The 20,599-nt window shown below is 42.4% G+C and overlaps 1 protein-coding gene across 1 annotated transcript in view; it reads right to left on the bottom strand.

Annotated features, from left to right (window-relative positions):
* The window catches only part of ANKRD28 (ankyrin repeat domain 28), a 221,893-nt gene extending 202,358 nt beyond the window's left edge, over positions 1-19,535 (bottom strand). The window contains exon 1 of the mRNA XM_010600471.3: positions 19,404-19,535. Coding sequence (XP_010598773.1) covers positions 19,404-19,430 — 27 coding nt within the window. The 5' untranslated portion in view covers positions 19,431-19,535. The remainder of the gene's footprint in view (positions 1-19,403) is intronic.
* Positions 19,536-20,599: the final 1,064 nt, after the last annotated feature.

The raw sequence follows: 20,599 nt of genomic DNA, 5'->3' as shown, positions 1-20,599 counted from the left end.
GATAAAAGGTGGTGCAAACCACAACCCAAGGGGACCTCCCTTTACATTGGCTAAGGGATGTAACCTGGTAAGGCTATTACAATCCTACCTTAAGCCTCTTTAACATAAAACTACAATCACAAAATGAAGGACAACCACATAACACTGGGAATCATGGCCTAACCAAGTTAATACACACATTTGGGGCGGGGGGTGGGGGGGAGGCATAATTCAATCCATGACAGGGATACAGCAATATTTAAAAGACATGGTCCCTGAGCAGGAGAGCAGTGGGATGCAGACCCCAAATTCTCGTAAGACCAGACTTAATGGTCTGACTGAGACTGGAAGGACCCCAGTGGTCATGGCCCCCAGACCTTCTGTTGCCCCAGGACAGGAACCATTCCCGAAGCCAACTCTTCAGACATGGATTGGACTGGACAGTGGGTTGGAGAGGGATGCTGGTGAGGAGTAAGCTTCTTGGATCAGGTGGACACTTGAGACTATGTTGGCATCTCCTGCCTAGAGGTGAGATGAGAAGGTGGAGGGGGTTAGAAGCTGCCGAAAAGGACATGAAAAGAGAGAGTGGAGGGAGAGAGCGGGCTGTCTCATTAGGGGGAGAGTAATTGGAGTGTGTAGCAAGGTATATATGGGTTTTTGTGTGAGAGACTGGCTTGATTTGTAAACCTTCATTTAAAGCACAATAAAAATTATTAAAAAAAAAAAAAAAAAGACACAGTCCCTGTCCTCTTAGAGCTCACATTCCAGTACACGGAAACACGCTAAACATGTAGACAAATAAACAGGATCACTTCAGTCTATAAAAAAGAAAATGCAAGGGAAAGTTTAGCCCAAAGAACTAACGAACCACAACTACCACAATCTCTGCCAGGTTGAGCCCAGAAGAACTAGATGGTGCGCGGCTTCCACCACCAACTGCTCTAAGAGGGATCACAATACAGGGTCCTGGACAGAGCAGGAGGAAAAACAGAGAACAAAATTCAAATTCACAGCCACAAAAAAAGACTAGACTTGCTGGTGTGACAGAACCTGGAGAAACCACAAGAGTATGGCCCCTGGATACCCTTTTAACTCAGTACTAAAGTCACTCCAGAGGCTCACCCTTCAGCCAAAGATTGGACAAGTCTACATGGCAAACAATAACACACTTGAGAAACTGGCTTCATAATTTAATCATGCTTATTTTTTTTTTGGGGGGGGGTACTAGGTTATGAGACTAAATGAATACACCAGCCCAAAAGGAAAGACGAGAAAGCAGGAAGGGACAGGCAACTGAATGAATGGAAAGGGGGAACCCAGCGTGAAGGGGAGAAAGCTGACACATCGAAGGGTTGACAACCAATGCTACAAAACAATTTGTGTATTGTTTAATGAGAAACTAATTTACTCTGTAAACTTTCACCTAAAACACAATTTAAAGAAAAAAAGGTGAATGGAAAAAAGAAAACAGTATAAAGGGACCAATTTCACTACATTCTCACCAATATCAGTAAAGATATTATCAAAATAGTCAATGTTTAAGTGAAAGTTCTTTTATATTTTTGTATTTAGAAAGGCTATGACATAATCATATCCATAAATTCAAAATTACTTGCTATATGTTTGGTGCTAGGCAAAACCATGCCTCATATTCTCAGAAATTTTAAGCTCAAGACTAAACAGGTAAATTCCCTCACAGTTCCAATTTTAACTTCCATCAGTTCAAAGAAACCCACCCAAAAAACCACTGCCATCGAGTCGATTCCGACTCATAGTGACCCTATAGGACAGGGTAGAACTGCCCCATAGAGTTTCCAAGGAGCGCCTGGCAGATTCAAACTGCCGACGTCTTGGTTAACAGCCGTAGCACTTAACCACTACACCACCAGGGTTTCCAGTTCAATGAAAACAATGTTAAATTCTTAAAACGAATAGAATTTAATGGTTTTATGAATAAGGGGGGAAAAGAGCTCCTGCACTCCTGAAGGCAACTTTGGGCAATAACTGAAGGTGATCCAAAGCAAGGCATTCCCCAGAAATTACTCAAAAGAAAAAAGCATCTGTAGGTAAGCTGACAATCACAAGGATTGCTTACAAAAGGAATCAGGCAGGGATTCTGCATTTTGTACTTCTGTGAAGAGCTGGTAGCAAAAATTTGAAGTCAATTTACTGCTCTTAAATTTCTCCTATGAAGCAAGTACAAAGCCTCTTACATAGCCTACCTACGGTTTAAAAAAAAAAAAAAGCTGTGGGTTCCAAGGAAGTAAAAGGCCAAACACTTCCCTGTTATGTCAACTACTAAAAGGCACTCCTATTACCAGCCCAGCCTTCCTTGAACAGTCAAAAATAAATAAGATGCCAGAGGATGTTTAAACTTTCAGTACACACCCCACTCCCTATACACAAACAATACGCAATCTGTTCAGCCTGTAACAAACCAAAACACCAGTTGCTGTCCAGTCAATTCCAACTCATGGCAACCCCACGTATGTCAGAGCAGAGCTGTGCTCCACAGGGTTATCGATGGCTGTTTTTTTGTAAGAAGACTGTCAGGCCTTTCTTCCGAAGCACCTCTAGGTGGACTCCAACCTCCAATCTTCCCGTTAGGAGCTGAGCACGTTAACCATTTGCACCAGCCGGGGACTCCTTTAATACTGGTTTTCTCAAACTGTTGCTGCACAAACCTCACACAGAGCTCTCATGATTCCCTCTCCACATACTATACATCACTCTGTCACAAATTTGTAAATATTTCATGCTTGCAAGGAAGTAGCTTCTTGGATACAAACAGCTTTTAACTACCCAAAAGAATGAAGGACCAATTCCAGAGAAAAAGGCAGATTCACCTTCCTCTTTGAACCTGTGACTTGTCACTGCCATCTCTAAGCATTCAGAGCCCAGTCTTTCCAAAGTCGGTTCCTAAAAGCTCAAATTGAACGACAAAACTCTAAATAAACTTTTCCAATGGCTGCCACCCCATAGCTGTAAGAATAAATTTCAAGCCCCTTAGTTTAGAATTGCCCCTATATACTCTTCCTCCCCTAGTCTCAGCTCCTGCCATCCCTCCTCAGTCCTCATTAACTAACACCATGTATAAAATCATCAGGCACATAATCCCCAGCTGACAAGATGGGAGGATAAAGATGAAAGACAGAGACTGTCTCTGCGCTGCGCCACAGGGCCCTCTCCCAGACCTTGTCTGAAGTCTTTCTTTGCTTGTATTCTTTCTTATTATAAGAAATGGGTAAATGTAGGTACAAGTAAAGGAGCCCTAGTGGCACAATGGTTAAGCTCTCTGCTGCCAACCAGTGGTTTGAGCCCACCCAGTGGTTCCGCAGGAGAAAAGACCTGGCGATCTGCTCCGGTAAAGATTATGGCCTAGGAAACCCTACAGGGCAGTTATACTCTGTCAAAAGGGTTGCTATGAGTTGGAATCAACTCAACAGCACACAACAACAACAAATTAAAAAGTTTCTGTGACTTTTATAAGCAGTTATAGAGAATTAGCAAACCCATAGGGGGCAATAAGCTAGCAGGGGCCAGCAGGACAGAGATTTGTGAAGACCCACGTTTAGGTGGCTGGGTGACAGAGAAAGGCTGCACAGGTAGTCGAAGAAGAAGGTTAGAGTCCTTTTAGCTTGTGACCTAGTCCCAGAGGAACGGGGGTGGGGGGTGGGGGGGGGGAGACCAGCTGGTCTGAAGTGCTGGGAGTTGTGCAGACTCCTGAGCCTACAGCTGGTACCCAATGACCTGGCCCTAGGTGGCCAGGGATGAGGTCTAGTTTAACTCTGGGTGGTTAGGGTTAAGAGACAAGGTGCCATGTAAGTGGTGACAAGGAAATGACAAAGGTGAGGTTTGCCCACCTTGCCCCTTTAGCAGTACATACACTTTGAAAAACACTACTCTGACCAGGACTGTGCAAATCAAAAGGTCAACGCTTCTCAAGAGGTCAGACTGTGGCCAAATTGAACCTAGCGACTAAGCAAAGTAGGCTTAATACAGCAAAGCTCAAGTTCACTGGAAAAACCAACAATGAAATCAGCTGTGGTCAGAGAAAACAAATTTCAAGTTCAAAACTGTGGCTCCAAGGAGCAAAGAGAGGCACAAGGTGAGCAGGTAAGGAGTTCATTTGACATCAACAGAATCTGGAAGCCCTAGAAGGTGAAATATTGTCAGTAAGGAGAAAATACAAACGAGTTAATCACTAACATTTAAAAAGCAACAGTTCAACAGCCAATACATTAAAAAAAAAAAAAAAATGATTCTAAAGCCAGTAATTTACCAAACCTGCAACTAGTTGCTGTTCAGTCAATTCTGACTCGTAACAACCCAACTGCCCCACAGGGTTTCCAAGGAGTGGCTGGTGGGTTCAACTGCTGACTTTTTGGTTAGCAGCCGGGTGGTCAACCACTATGCCCCAGGACTCCAGTAATTCATGAGGACATGCAAAATAATCTGTGTATTAATCACCTGTAAGAGTCAAGCAGTCACATCATCTAAATTTAAGTGAAGGTGCTATACAGAAATCCAGCTTTTGTGATAAAAGATAACTTATTCTACTAAAAAATTAAAAAAGGACTTCATATTTTAAATAAAATAGCACGGTCACCCATTGTGAAGTGAGTAGATTAACCATTACTGAACATATACACACAATCACCCAGAAACATTTCTATAGGACATACAGCCCATATTTCATTTCCCCCCTTGACTAGCTTCTCTATTAGGAAATACTCTAACCAGGTTCTCTCTCACTGTCCCTGCTACAAGATCACATGAGAATGTCTGTAAGGTTATATAGCTCCCTGGCCTCATTTACTGAAGTCTCTTGATCCCAGGCATCTTCCCTATTTGAATCCTGCAGGCTCTCACAGACACGCTAGTTTCTAACTACTTGCTTATACTTTTGATTAGGCTACTTATCTGTCTTGCCTAACTAATACTATACTTGCTACTCTGATCTAGTCATCTGGTTTCAACCCTACTGATGCAGCAGTAGCTTACATATCCCTTAAAAGCTAGCTGCTGTAAAGCTCCAAGTCCAAGAAACTCCAGGAATATGCCATGCCTACTTCTCCATGTTGTGGCTGTCACTTGCTCAGCTTTTTATAGTTCTCCTGGGAACACTTTCCTCATGCAGGTAACAACCCTGTCTGACACCACAACCACACACTGCCTAGCATGTAAGCTTTCAAAACTGGGGGAAATCCCTAAGCATTTAGAGAACCATGCAATATATAAGACTCTTGTTTATTCATCTACATATGCACCCATCTACACATACACATGCATATACACACACAGACACACACACATAGCTACTAACCTAAAGGTTGGAGGTTCGAACCCACCCAGTGGTACTACAGAAGAAAAACCTGGTGATCTGCTTCCATAAAGACTACATCCAAGAAAATCCTACAGGGTGCAGTTCTACTCTACACACATGGAGCCATCATGTCAGAATCAATTCGGCAGCCATGGGCTTGGAAAGACAGATAGACATATCTTTCAAAGTCCTGTTTGATTAATTATGTGATTTTACCCTATGGAACTTACACTGATTTAGCATACCATGCTTATGAAGAAAGTAGGTTCTTTCTGGCCTTCACCATTCCCAACCCAAATTTCCCTGCAAAGGAAGAGGGAAAGAGTAAATATCATCAATAAGGTTTTCTTTAAATTTTTTTCTTTGTTAACTGCAGGAAAAGCTTAACAATATAATCTGCATGAAGACTAAAATTTACGGTTCTCTGAAATAATTTCATTCTTTCTTAGTGATAAAGATTGAGAAAAGGCACATGTTGAACACACCCCATGTAACACACATCTACCAAAAACGTACTTGTCGTTTCTGATCTTCTAAAGGGGTATTTTTGGAAATGCTGGTGGCGTAGTGGTTAAGTGCTATGGCTGCTAATTGAAAGGTCAGCAATTTGAATCCACCAGGTGCTCCTTAAAAACTCTGTCCTATAGGGTGGCTATGAGTTGGAACAGATTCGATGGCAACAGGTTTGGGTTTTTTTTTTTTTTTTTTGGTTTAAAGGGATATTTTAAAGGAGTCATATATATGACTCCTGTCCAACAAGGATAAAAGAGAACAATATTACAAAAAGGACTAAGTAAAATTGCATTAAAACAAACATCAGGAAGGATTCCACCCACTCCCCCTTGGGTTCAATTAGCCACTTCTCCCTTGGTGCTCCAAAGTACAGGTAAGATAATTGCCCCTGTCTAATTCCATCTTATCCCATACCAGAAGGCAGACCCTTTGTTTTATATGTAGATGTATCCCCAACTTCAAGGACCAGCAGGCAGTATGCATGCAAATGTCTGTCATTTAATAAAATTATCAGGATGTTAATGAAACCATTTCCATTAAAATTATTACAGAAAAAAACCCACAATATTTACCTACAGGTCCTGTAAATCAACAACTGAAGACTACTGTCAGGTGCCATCAAATTAGTTCCAACTCACAATGACCCTATGTACAACAGAACGAAATATCGCCCAGTAACCGTGCCATCCTCACAATCCTTGCTATGTTTAAGCCCACTGTTGCAGCCACTGTGTCAGTCCATCTCGTTGACAGTCTTCCCTTTTTTCGCTGACCCTCTATTTTACCAAGCATGATGTCTTTCTCTAGGGACTTGTCCTTTCTGATAACATGCCAAAAGTACACGATCTCGCCATCCTTGCTTCTAAGGCACATTCTGACTGTTACTTCATCCAAGACAGATTTGTCCGCTCTTCTGACAGTTCATAGTATATTAAATACTCTTCGTCAAAACCATCATTCAAAGGCATCAATTCTTCTCCAGTCTTACTTATTCACTGCCCAGTTTTCACATGTATACAAGGCAACTGAAAATACCACGGCTTGGGTCAGGCGCACCTTAGTCCCCAAAGTGACATCTTTGCTTTTTAATATTTTAAAGAGGTCTTTGCAGCAGATTTGCCTAATGCAATATGTTGTCTGAAACTGAAGACTACCCTGTCATATAAAGAAGTTTAAAAACACAAATGGCAGAGACCGAGGGTCATGGTTCCCCAAACTCTGATCCTTAAATAGTAATCTAAGAAACCATACTGGCTAATGTAACAGTGGATATTATATTAGGTAAGTTCCAAAACTGTGGCATAACACAGTAGTTTATTTTTAATCCATGCATACATAAAGACCAAAATCAGTGTTAATGATCAGTTTGAGGATGGTGGAGACAACCCAGGCTGACAGAAGCTCAGCTCTATTTGACCCCTCATTTCCAGTGCTGCTCTGTCATACAACTCCCAGACAGAAGATGGGGAAGAGAGAGGATCGATCAAAGGAGGTTCATATTTGTCAGGGATAAGGTGACACTCAACACTTCTGCTTAATTTCCTATGATAAGATCTCAATCATATGGCCATCCCCAGCACCAAAGGGACTAGTAAATATAAGTTAGGGATAAAAAGAAACATGCTCGGTAAAGAGCAAGCCAGGCTTTAACACAGAAGGTTTAAAAAAAAATACAGATTCTAGGGTGTCATCCCAGGTGATTCTCATTCAGTAGGTCTACCAGGACCCCAAGAACCTGCATTTAATCTCACCAAGTGACTCTGATGTATGTCCAAGTTAGGAAACACTGGCTTAGGTAGTAAAGAGCATGAGGCAAAGGGGAAAAAAAAAAAAAAAAATTCATGTTAAAGTTTAAAACAATGTGCTGGATAAAAGGAAAACTAAAAGATAATGAAAAATTGAGCAAATTTCTTTCCTACTTTGGCCTGTAATAGCAGCCTCTCGTAACATTCTTCCTACCTCTTGTAGCTTAATTTCAGGCTTCCTTTCCTCTACTCATCCTATAGTCTCCATTATACTCTCATTGACCATGAGTTCTGCTCATTCCTTGAGTGACTTCATTCACTTCAATTATCACCGAAAACACTTTTTTCTGAGTCCAGCCTCATATTGAACTGCCTAGGAGCTCCTCGGTGGTGCAGAAGGTTAAAACACTCGACTAGTAGTCAAAAGGTTGACGGTTTGAACTCACCCAGATGTGCCTTGGATGACAGGCCTGACGATTCGCTTATGAAAGATCAGCTTCGAAAACCCAATGGAGCAGTTCTACTTTGTACACATGGAGTCACCGTGTGTTGGAAACAACTTGATGGCAACTAACAACAACTATAACACTTCTCCAATTTAGATGTCCCTCTAGTACCTCAACATATCCCAATATGAATTCATCTTCCTGCCAAACCAGTTCCCTCTGTTTGTTCCCTAACCACCTAGGCCCCCTAGTCAAAACCACAGGAATCACGGAGGAACCATCCTGCTCCTTCAGCCTCTAAAATCCAGTTACCAATTGCTATCCATTTTTTACTTCCTAAAAATCTACAGATCTAGCCTCACTAAAAACAACAACAACAAAAAAACCCCAACATTGTCATCGAAGTCAGTTCCGACTCATAGCAACCCTGTAGGACACAGTAGAACTGCCCCACAGGGTTTCCAAGGAGCCGCTGGTGGATCTGAGCTGCCAACCTTTTGGTTAGTAGCCATGGCCCACTGTAGCTCTTAGCCACTGCACCACCAGAGCTCCACTGCCAGTGTCTCATTTCAGACTTTCTTCTTTTTTCAAACGATAGAACTTTCTACCAGTTCCCCAACCTCCAGCTTCATTTTCAGCATCAATCTATATATTTTACACTAGCTCTCCTTCCTCACAATTTGTTCAAAATTCACATCTGACACTGATTTCCTGCTTCAGATCTTTCAGTGGCTCACTACTACTTTCAGAATAAAGTTCTAACTCCTTAGAACTTAGCTCACAGGATCTTCGTGATACGGCCCCTGCACATCTCCAAGAGGGTCCTCTGTTGACATGCCAGGTCCTCTGTGTTACAGCCATTCTTACCCCAGACATTTCTCCAAACATATTCTTGTATCCTTTGGAGTCTGGAACAGCACTCAATGTATATTAAATGAATCAATCAAATGAATGCATAAATAAAGTTGTGCTGAATTTGGAATGACAGACTGGTAGCTAATTGGGATTATCAAATTAAGCAAATGTCAGAGAGATTAGAACTTAGGTCAAAATTCAAAACCTGAATCACAAATTTGAGAATCACTAATAAAAACGCAATATTTAGAAGTCTTGAGAATGGACAAGCTCTGACAATATACGACCTTGGCTAAAGCCAGGCGGGTTTTCCTTCTAGTTATACTTACATGGCTACATCATGGACCCAAGGTGGGAACTTCTTATCCATGTATAAGAAGCTACCAGTCAACAAACCAGAGATAGAAGGGAACTTCCTGAAACTGATAAAGGCCATCTATGAAAAACTCACAGCTAGCATCATACTTAAAATAAAAGACTGAATGCTTTCCCCAGAAGATCAGGAACAAGATAAGGATGTCCACTCTCACCACTTCTATTTGACATTGTCCTGGACACTCTGCTCAGGTCAATTCATCAAGAGGAAGAAATAACAGGCTAGACTGCAGAGAAGTAAAACTCTCTCTATTCACAGATGACATGATCTCATACATAGAAAATGCTCAGGAATCCACGCAAAACTATTAGTACTAATAAACAAGTTCAACAAAGTTGCAGGGTACAAGAGCAATATACAAAAGACAACTGTATTTCTATACACTTGCAATAAACAATCTGGAAATTAAGAAACTTGTACTCTGGAAACTATATTATTGAGAGAAATTAAAAAAAAAAACTAAATAAATGGAAAGATATCCCATGTTCATGGGCTGAAAGACAATATTGCTAAGATGGCAGTATTTTTCAAACTGATCTACAGATTCAATAGAACGCCCATCAAAGTCCAACAGCCTTTTTGGCAGAAATTAACAAGTTGATCTTAAAATTTATGTGGAAATGCAAGTAACCCAGAAAAGTCAAAATAATCTTGAAAAAGAAGAATAAAGTTGGGGGACTCACACTTTTCAATTTCAAACCTACTACAAAGCTACAAGTAATTAAGACAGTATGGTACTGATATAGCCCAGTGGAACAGAATTGAGAGGCCAGAAATAAATCCTCACATTTACAGTCAGTTGATTTTTGACAAGCATACCAAGACAATTTAGTGGGAAAAGAATAGTCTAGACACACAAAAAAATGAAGTTAAACTCCTACCTCATAGCATATGCAAAACTTACTCAAAATGGATCACAGACCAAAATGTAAGAGCTGTAACTATACAACTCTTTGTACTAGTTTCCTAGGACTGCCATAACAAATGACAACTTGGTAGCTTACAACAAAAATTTATCTTCTCACAGCTGAGGCCAGAAGTCTAAAATCAAGGTGTCCGCACAGCTGCCCTCCCTCCAAAGGTTTTAGGGGAGACTTCTTTCTTGCCTCTTTCAGCATCTCAGGCTCCAGTCGTTCCTTGGCTTGAGGGTATGTGATTTCAATCTCTGCCTCCACCTTCACATTGCCTTCTCCCATCTGTTTCTAGGTCTCTCAGTCTTCTCCTTTTCTATCTCTTACAAGGACATTCCACTGGATTTGAAGCCCACGCTAATCAGGGTGACCTCATCTTGAGATCATTACCTTTACTGCATCTGCAAAGACCCTCTGTCCAGGTAAGATCACATTTACAGGATCCTCGGGTAAGGACTTGGACGTGTCTTTTTCGGAACCAGTATTCACTGGTTTTTTTTGGGGGGGTGGGGGACACTCTTCATGACTTTGAATTAGGCAAATATTTCTTAGATATGACAACAAAAGAACAAGTAACCAAAGAAAAAATAAATTGGGCTTAATCAAAATTAAATACTTTTATGCTTCAAAGGACACCATCACAAAAGTGAAAATACAGGTTACAGACTGGTAGAAAAATCTGATAAATGTTGTATCTGATGATGGACTTCTATCTAGAATATATAAAGAACTCCTACAACTCAATAATAAAAAGATGAATAGCCCAATTGAAAAATGAAAAATGGATCTTAATAAATACATCTCCAAAGACAAGAAGATAATCACAAACGACATACATTATTTAATTCCATTTATATAAAATATCCAGAAAAGGCTAATCTACAGAGACAAAAACAGTTCAGTGGTCATCTACAGCTGGAGAGGATACGGATTTAGGGAGTGACAGCTTAGAGGTGGGGGGTTTCTTTTTGGTATGATAAAAATGGTTTAAAATTGATCATAATGATACTTGTTCCATTCTGTGAACCAAACTGTATAATTTAAATTGGTAAACTGTATGGTAGGTGAATATATCTCAATAAAAAGCTATCTAAAAAAGAGATAGTGATCCAGCTTTTGAATCCAGAAATTGATGCAAAAGAAAAGGCTACCTCTTCAAAGTAATTTGTGCTCCCTACTCTAAGATATAAAGTCAATCTCTCTTTTTTTTTATACCTTAGGTAACAAGAAATAAAAGTTAAACGTAGTGCTCAACTGTAATAATTCTCATTCTAAGCTTTTAGAACAAATATTTCTCTACCTGATTTCATTTTTTAAGTATTTTAATTATCCTGTGCTGCATGTTTTAATGTTATCTGTGGCCTTAAATCCTTACAAGTACAAAAGATTGACCTTGAAGCTGATAATAAACTAATAAATTAAGTGGCCTTTTCCCTAAAGCTGTGAAGTAATAACTGCACCCAGACTGTTTTCTGTGCCAATCAGCAAATACAGAGAAGAATGCTAGTAAGTTTTTCTTTTTTTTAATGAGCTTCAAATAAGGAGGACAGTTATCATATAAATAAGAATGGGGAATGGTGGAAATAAAAACTAATGTATTTGATAATTGTAATCATTTTAACTTTATATTTGCACACAACATACTAGTAACTGTTGAAAACATTACTGATCTAAGTGACCGGAGATTTCATTAAATTTTGTTTTGAATCAGAAGTATTCCTGTGTGAGTGATTGGATTTCATGTGGCCGTCTACCGGGAACATTATCCAAAACAAAAAGGCTTAATCCTAAACTACTCTGTCCAGACACACAGCATTTTTCCAGGGTCACTTCACCCCAGAGTACATTCGCTAAATATCAATTTTATGTTAGACTAGAGTAAAAACCAGACAACAGGATAAAACACTGAAAAACCTAACACAACCCAAATCTAAACACCTGGATTCTCTGATTCTTTTTTACTGCCATAATCAATGTTTGACTTCACTTTCATAAAGTTTAATTCATCCTACTGGGACTAAATAACAACAAAAATACATGATGAAAAAAAAACCAAACTGAACCCAGTGCTGTCGAGTCGATTCTGACTCATAGCGACCCTGTAGGACAGAGAACTGCCCCATGGAGTTTCCAAGGACCGCCTGGCGAATTCGAACTGCCAACCCTTTGGTTAGCAGCCATAGCACTTAACTACTACGCCACCAGGGTTTCCAAAACATACGACAGTCACTCTCAGTTGTACTTACAAACTTTTGCTTAGTACTTAATGTCCTCAGTTTATACTCAAACATATTACATACAATCTGAATTACAGCAATAGCCACCCAACTGGCCGTGGGTGTTTATCTGTCCTTTGCAATCTACTCTTCTAAAACCTGTAATATAGTGGTAATTTAAATTTTAGGGGTCACAGGCCCTTCTGAGAATCTAATAAAACTTAAGGGCCCTCTTGAGAAAGTACATACATGCACATCTCTCCTGAAGTCCTTCAGACTCTAGGTTAACCAAGCCCAGCTATAATGACTTCCCAATGCCTCCCAATCAAGTCCAAACTTCTTAGCCTGATATTCAAAGTACTTCATAATGTAGTCACATTTAACCTAGGTAATTTATCTGCCATTCTTTTTCAACTACACGCACCAATCAGGGCTCTCTCTTTACTATCCCAACATAGGCACACCATCCATTTTCTGGACTGACCTCACGGTTCCCTCTTGTTGCTTCCATGCACAACTGTCCGCTTTTTACAAACACTTCCAGGTAAACCTAAAATACCTCCCCTGCCGTGACATCATCCCTCTGTCCACAATCACATCATCTGCTCCTTTCTGAATTCTGAAACAACTTATCTACATCTCTTATAAAGTTCACCATGTTCTACCTTGTATTATACCAAAACTTTCACTGCCGTTGAGTCGATTCCAACTCATAATGCCCCTGTAGGACAGAGTATAACTGCCCAATAGGGTTTCCAGGGACTGCCTGGTAGATTCAAACTACCAACCTTTTGGTTGGGAGCCACAGCCTTTAACCACTATACCACCAGGGTTTCCTTGCATCATACAAACTATCCAAAAAGTTAGGAAACATAAAATACACTTGTTCATTACATTTTCAAATAATATGCTTTCTATGTTTGTCCTCAACTTCCACAAAGCTTTTCATGTAAAGTATCTCAGACACTCTGTATTAATGTGTATCTTTTCTACTCTCATAGCCAATAAGATCCTTAAGGGAAGAGACAGTAGCTAATGTACTCTTGGGCGTCCCACAGTCTCCAGCACAAAAGCGGTACTCTTGACATAAAGTACCTCAATATCTAGGCCTCAGTGTTCTTCAGGCACTTCGTGCATTCTGTACCCCAAATTACAAGATTTCTCAAGAATCGTCTTCCCCCATGCCTCCATAAACAAAGTTCAAAGTACAATGTTCTACCCACTTAGTGGGTACTGGATCAAGTGTGAACTTACTAACTAAAATAGTAGTTAAGTTATTATCTCTACTCAGTGAGATGTGCCAACCCTACTATTATGGATTAAAATGTGTCCTCAAAAAATGTGTGTCAACTTGGGTAAGCCATGATTCCCGGTACTGTGTGACTGCCCACCATTCTGTGATCTGATGTGATTCTGCTATGTGTTGTAAATCCTAACTGCTATGATATTAATGAGGCAGGACACAATCTACAGGATTGGGTTGCCTCTTTTGAGATATAAAAGAGAGATGGGAGCAGAGAGGAGACAGACCTCATTATCACCAAAAGAAGAGACAGGAATGGGTGTACCCTTTGGATCCAGGGTCCCTGCGCTGAGAAGGTCCTAGACCAGGGAGAGACTGATGACAAGGATCTTTCCCCAGAGCTGACAAAAAGAGAAAACCCTCCCTTAGAGATAGAGCCCTGGATTTGGACTTCTAGCCTCATAAACTGTGACAGAATAAATTTCTGCTTGTTAAAGCTATCCACTTATGGTATCTGTCATAGTAGCACTACATAACTAAGACACTTGCTCATAAAATCCTTCATCATATCAAGAATCCTCACCTAATGACCACTAACCCTGAAGGGAGCCCCTCACCTTTAGTACTACTGCAAACAATGTTTAGTTCCAGTTATAAAACAGATGCAGGAAACATAATAACATCCCAAATTATATATGCAATATATATTTTATGTATGTGTATATGCATATATATGTCTTTGAGTTGTGGTGTTGGCAAAGAATATTGACTATACCATGGACTGCCAAAAGAACGAAAAAACCCATCTTGGAAGAAGTACAGCCAGAATGTGCCTTAGAAGGGAGAATGATGAGACTCCGTCTCACAGATTTTGGAAAAGTTATCAGGAGGGATCAGTCCCTAGAAAAGGACATCATGCTTGGTAAAGTGGTTGTTGTTGTGAGGTGCTGTCAAGTCAGCTCTGACTCACAGCGACTCTACGTACTACAGAACGAAACACTGCCTGGTCCTGCGCCATCCTCACAACCATTTTTATGCTTGAGCCCATTGCTGCAGCCCCTGTGTCAATCCATCTCATTGACGGTCTCCCTCTTTTTCACTGACCCTCTCTTTACCAAACACGATGTCCTTCTCCAGGGACTGGTCCCTCCTGATAACATGTCCAGAGTATGTAAGACATCATGCCACATCAGGAAATAAAGGTTTCAAACGCTTGATGCCATCCACATCATTAAGGTGGACTCTACTTTGAGGAGGCAGTTCTTCCCCAGTCGTCTTTTCAATGCCTTCCAACCTGGGGGGCTCACCTTCTGGCATTATATCAATGTTCCACTGATATTCAAAAGGTTTTCACTGGCTAATTCTTTTCAGAAGTAGACAGCCAGGTCCTTCTTCCTAATCTTAGTCTGGAAGCTCAGATGAAACATGTCTGCCATGGTAAAGTGGAGGACCAGCAAAAAAGAAGACAACCCTCAATGAGATGAACTGACACAGTGGCTGCAATAATTCTCTAAAGCATAACAACAATCATGAGGATGGCACAGGCCCAGGCTGTGTTTCATTCTGTTGTACACAGGGTTGCCGAGTCAGAACTGACCTGACAGCACCTTATGACAACATCAACAAACACTATAGGAAGCAGTGAAATAGCATACAAATACAGGAACTTTTTTAGGAACCCCTATTTTTTAAACATGATATGGAGTCCTAGAGGCTGTTAACCAAAAGGTCTGTGGTTCGAATCCACCAGCCACTCCTTGGAAACCCCATGGGGCAGTTCTACTCTGTCCCATAGGGTCACTATGAGTTAGAGTCAACTGGATGACAATGGAAACATAATGTAAAAGTTTACGACCAACCAACTGATGCTATGACACACATGAACCTTAAAAATAGTACGTTAAACAAAAGAAGTCAGACAGGAAGAACCGCATATTGTAGACCTTTGTCTAAATGAAATAATCAGAATAAGTAAATCCATAGAGACAGTATCAGTGATTGCCAGAGGCTGAAGGGAGGAGGGAGTAGGGTGTGATCACTAATGGGATATGGGGTTTCTTTTTAGATTAATGAAAATGATCTGAAATTAGACAATGGTAATAATTGCACAACTCTGTGAATATACTTAAAATCACTGAACTGTACATTTTAAAAGGGTGAATTTTATATTATATAAATTATATCTCAGAGTCCCTGGGTGGTGTAGATGTTTAAGCCCTCAACTACTAGCCAAAAGTTGGTGGTCCAAACCCACCCAAAAGAGCCTAGGAAGACAGGCCTGGCAATCTGCTTTCTGAAAGGTCAGAGCCTTGAAAACCCTATGGAGCATGGGATCACCACGAGTTAAGACTCAAAACTGACTCAAGGCAACTAATGACCATCACCACTTGGTAGGAGGAATGACTACATCTCAGCTTTCAATATATGTGACCTAAATTATATCTCAATTTTTTTAAGCTTATGACCAATTTGGTCATTTTACCTTGAAGAAAACTTAACAGGACTCTAACTTAACTACTTTGTTTTCTCAAGCTGATTAAAACTACAGATTACAAACTAGTCCCCTACAAGCCCCTTTTTAAAACCATTGCATTAAATTCTTATAAAGAGATTTTGTATTAAGAATCCAGAGTGCTGAATTCCTTAAAAAAAAAAAAAAAAGGAGTTCTAAAGACACTAGGCATACCTGCACAGTTAACAATGGCAGCAAGTAACATACCTGCTCCTATATGCTGTGATCTCCAGACATCACTCCCTATTGTAGTCCCTATAGGCATGTGAATTTGTGATCCCTGAGCTAAATGAAGATCTTCTATCTTTATTATAATGAATGTACTATGAATCACTACTAATAAAATAAAACGCAATCATGTATTATTACACTTCTATTAACTTCAAAGAGAAAAATCAGCACAGCAACACCTGTTGAATAAAACCCTACAAGTGTTACAGACTCATGCTGTGTAAACTAAAGTGAAATAATCTGGGGAAAAATTCATGCTTCTACTCTACGAAGAATAAGAAATTTATTTTAGGTTAAAAAGTCTCAAATTATTTTCACCGATAATAACTTCTTACTCACGTAATTAGGTACTGACATAAGATGAAGGAAAGTTCATTCTGATTAACCCACTGATTGGGTATTTGAACAAATTGCTTTATTTGCTCACTGATTTTATATTTACCAGCTCTAACTCTCCTGATGCTTAAACGCATAATCAAAAAAGGAGCCCTAACCATTTACAGCTTGTACATATTAGGCTGTATTTTGCAAAGCTAGAAGAAAACAAAATACAAGGTGAATATGGAAACAGACCTAGAAAAGCAGGGTCTACTACTTCCAGCCTCGAATGTAATTGAAGCCAGTTTCTTTTATGCTTTCACTGTTATTCCTTGAGCTAAATGTATGTCAAGTAACTTCCAGCTTTAAAACTCACCTGTACTTATTCAGATCTCTTCCTGCTTTCCTCCAAATAAAGTAATTCATCTTAGCTGAGCTGCTTTTTCTGGACATGAGGAAGTTCAAATAGTATTTACATTCCATTTCACTTTTACCATCACTTCTAACTGTAAAGTAAGTATCGACATACAAGATGACTTCTAAAACAGCTATTCTGTTTAAACTGGCAATATTAAACTCGCTTCTCAATGTCTTCCAAAAGAGAGACCAGATGAACCAACTGCTTAGTGATTAACACGTAAACCTCAATGCTCTTTTACCCCCCTCTCAGCCAGGCCATTTTATTAACTTATCCAGGGTCCCTCAAGTTTACAGGTGACATTTTACTAGGTTAACATTATCACTTGGTATTACTAGATATTACATAAAACTGGAGTAGCGTCACAACCACTTAATTCCGATTTCTAAATACTGTACACAAATACAAAAAGGTGCAACTGGATTTTACGACCAACTGAAAACCCAATCCTATTTCTGTTTAAACCTGACAGTGAATAAAATAGCGTGCTCTCCTAAAAGTTCACCATATCCCTAACATGCACAATGATTTAAATTGTAAAAATAACTTTCCTAAAAGTACAGAATTAGAAACTAAAGAAAGCAAACAATCGTTACCTCAACCATTACTTATGGGAACACAAAGTTATTAGAATGATAAAAATCTGACGAAAATCTAGATATTGAGTTTCACAACCCTGGAGTATAATGTGAGATAACTGTACAGGAATCGGTTTCCAAAGACAAACTAATTTATTTCAACTGTACTTTGCTTGCTATTCTGTAAAAATGCTGTGCAATAAAACTCTGATGATAGAAATGTTCTATCATCTGTGCTGTCCAATAAAAAAAAATTTTTTTTTTTTTAAGAATAGCTAATATTCACATGTGGTTACCCATCACTTGAAATGTGGTTAGCAAGACTGAGGAAGTGACTTTTCAAATTTATTTAAACGTTAATCGCCACAGGTGACTAGTGCCTGGTGACACAGCGGTAAGAGCTACAGATGCTAACCAAAAGGTCAGCAGTACGAACCCACTACCCGCTCCTTGGAAACCCCATGGGGCAGTTCTACTTTGTCCTATAGGGTCACTATGAGTCGGAACGGACTCCAGGGTAACAGGTTTTTTTCTGTCCCCCCCACGACCCGCCCCGCTAGTGGTTATATTGGACAGCGCAGTCCTACAATTTGAAATAAATGGCGTAAACTTGACTGAAGTTTTTCAAAGTATCATGTCCTGATGATGTCAAGACCAAGTAGACCCCTTCTGCTACCAAATGATACCCAACTTCAGCCACCAGCCTAAACATAAAATAAAATTCACATAAGAAATGAGAATTCATAACACGATTTAGATTCAGAACGCAAGGCACTGCATTCACTAAGGAACAATATTAAAAGGCACATCTCAAGTTTTCCCCCATTGTTCTGCAAAACAGGTACTGATGTATGGAATAATTTCCCAATGCATGCGAGTAACTATTCCTTCAAATCTGTTCAATTATCTTTTGTTCATAAAAGGGAGGGAGGAGGGCAAAAATAAGTTCTCAGCACTAATAAGTTTCCTACGACTCAGTAAATTTCACATTTCCTTTTTCCTCAAGGAAAGACACAAATCTTTGCAAGCGCCTGCATCTCTTGAAAGCCTCGTTACCTACGTATTTAGGCGAACATATCGTTCTGATACAACAGAGATTTCGCTCCTAGACACAAAATATTTTTTCAGGACAAGAAAGTCACGAGTTTTTAGAGCACTTCAGGTAATCTTGGACCAGCTCTTCCCAAGTCAAGGAAAGGAACCAAGAAGGTGCACAAGATGTCACAAGAAAACAAACCTGGCAACCTGCACGTTGAATAACTAGTCCCTAAGCGGAATCAACTACTCTGAACCAGGAAAGAATGTGCCTGGAACTATCTGGCGAGGCAAACAAGCAAGGTCGTGACCCTGGGTCATGGCCGCCCGCGCCGCTCCCGCCCGCCTGCGGGAAGCCACCTGTTAGGCCTGAACCTCACCTGGCAGGCGACAGGAGGCGCACCCGATAGTGCGCCCGACTGGAAGGCGGCGAGCGTGGGACCCGCCCCTTCCTCGAGACTGCCACCAGAGGCGGCGGCAGGACCCCCGGAGGCACGTGGGCTCTATCGGGCCCGGGCAGCGCTGACAGGCGGGTCCCCTACCGTCCGCAGCCCCCGGCCCGCGCCTGTCCCCGAGGCGGGATCCCTGCCTCCCGCGCACTCACCCCGCCGGGCAGGCGTCCAGGCGGCCCACGTCGCCGGCCCGCCCTACCCCCCGTCCTCCTCAGTCGGAGCGCTGCCCCTCCGTCGCCCCTCACCTACCTGGTCGCGGAGTTTGAGGAACGCCATGGCGGTCGCCTCCGCGCCAACTCGAGCCTCCGCCGACGCCCCGGCCCGCCGCTCCCACCCCGGTGGCCTCAGCAGCTGCCCGGGGCCGGCGGGTCGGCGGCCGGCTGAGCTGAGGAGTCCGCGGGCAGGGGGCGGCACCGCCTCCCGGGCCGCCCGCCGCCACCGAGAGGTGAGGAGCCCGGCCGGTCCCGCCTCCTCCTTCTAAGGACTCCACGCCCTCTTCCTTCCTTTCTTTCTCTTTTTCTCGGCCGCCTCCACACGCTGCCCGAGCGGCCGCCACAGCCCCTGCCGCCTCCTCCCCCTCACGCCCCCTTCCCGAAATACCCTGGCAGGCCCCGCGGCAGCGCCGCTCCAGCCCGCGGCAGCAGCGGCTCCAAACTCCACTCCACAATATTGCCACCACCGCCCGCCGCGATTGGCCGCCGCCCGGGGGAGAGGCCAGAGTAAGCTGAGCGCCCATTGGCTACGCCATTGCGCTTGCTGGTGGCCCCGCCCGCCTGCCGGAGGGGAGAGGGCGGGGAGGAGGAAGCCGCGAGGGGTGGGCGCCGAGCTGCGGCTGCCGTGGGCGGGGGAGTCGGGAACGTGGCGGAGCTGGGGGTGGGACGGCCAGGTGTACGGGCTCCTGGGCGCGCGGCCTAGTGCGGTGGGCGGAGCCCGGGGCTGAAGGGGACAGGGGGTGGGGGTAACGGCCCGCGATTCACACGTGGACGTAGAGTGTAGATGCGCCTCCAGCCTTGGGGGATGAAGGAGCTGGGTGAGGGGCGGGAATGGGCAGGCGTGAGGGGTGGGAACTTGGGGGCTGCTGCCTTCCCCATAGCGGCCTGGGTTGGGGGGTGAGCTGGACTCGCATTTGGAGGAAGAGTGAGGATGCGCCCCTGGGCTTGGGTGGGGGAGGGTCGAAGGAGCCCAGGGAGTGGGGTGAGAGGTGGTTTTGGGGGCTGCTGCCCTCACTGGGGCGGTGAGCAGGGCCAGAGAGAGGTGGGGGAGGCGAACTGGCCGCTATTTGTGTGACGAGGTAGAATGGAGACCCCTCTGGCTCCCCTCTCCTCCCCCCCACCACAAAGGCCCAGGATTTGGAGAGGATGGTGGAGTCACTGGAAGGGTGTGAGGTAATGCCTGGTGGCTGCAATCCTGGGGAAGAGGGGGGATGCTGGCTCTCCGGAAGGAAG

The sequence above is a fragment of the Loxodonta africana genome, chromosome 27 (genome assembly GCF_030014295.1).
Source record: "Loxodonta africana isolate mLoxAfr1 chromosome 27, mLoxAfr1.hap2, whole genome shotgun sequence".
Classification (NCBI taxonomy): domain Eukaryota; kingdom Metazoa; phylum Chordata; class Mammalia; order Proboscidea; family Elephantidae; genus Loxodonta; species Loxodonta africana.
This window is presented reverse-complemented; position numbering and strand designations above follow the sequence as displayed.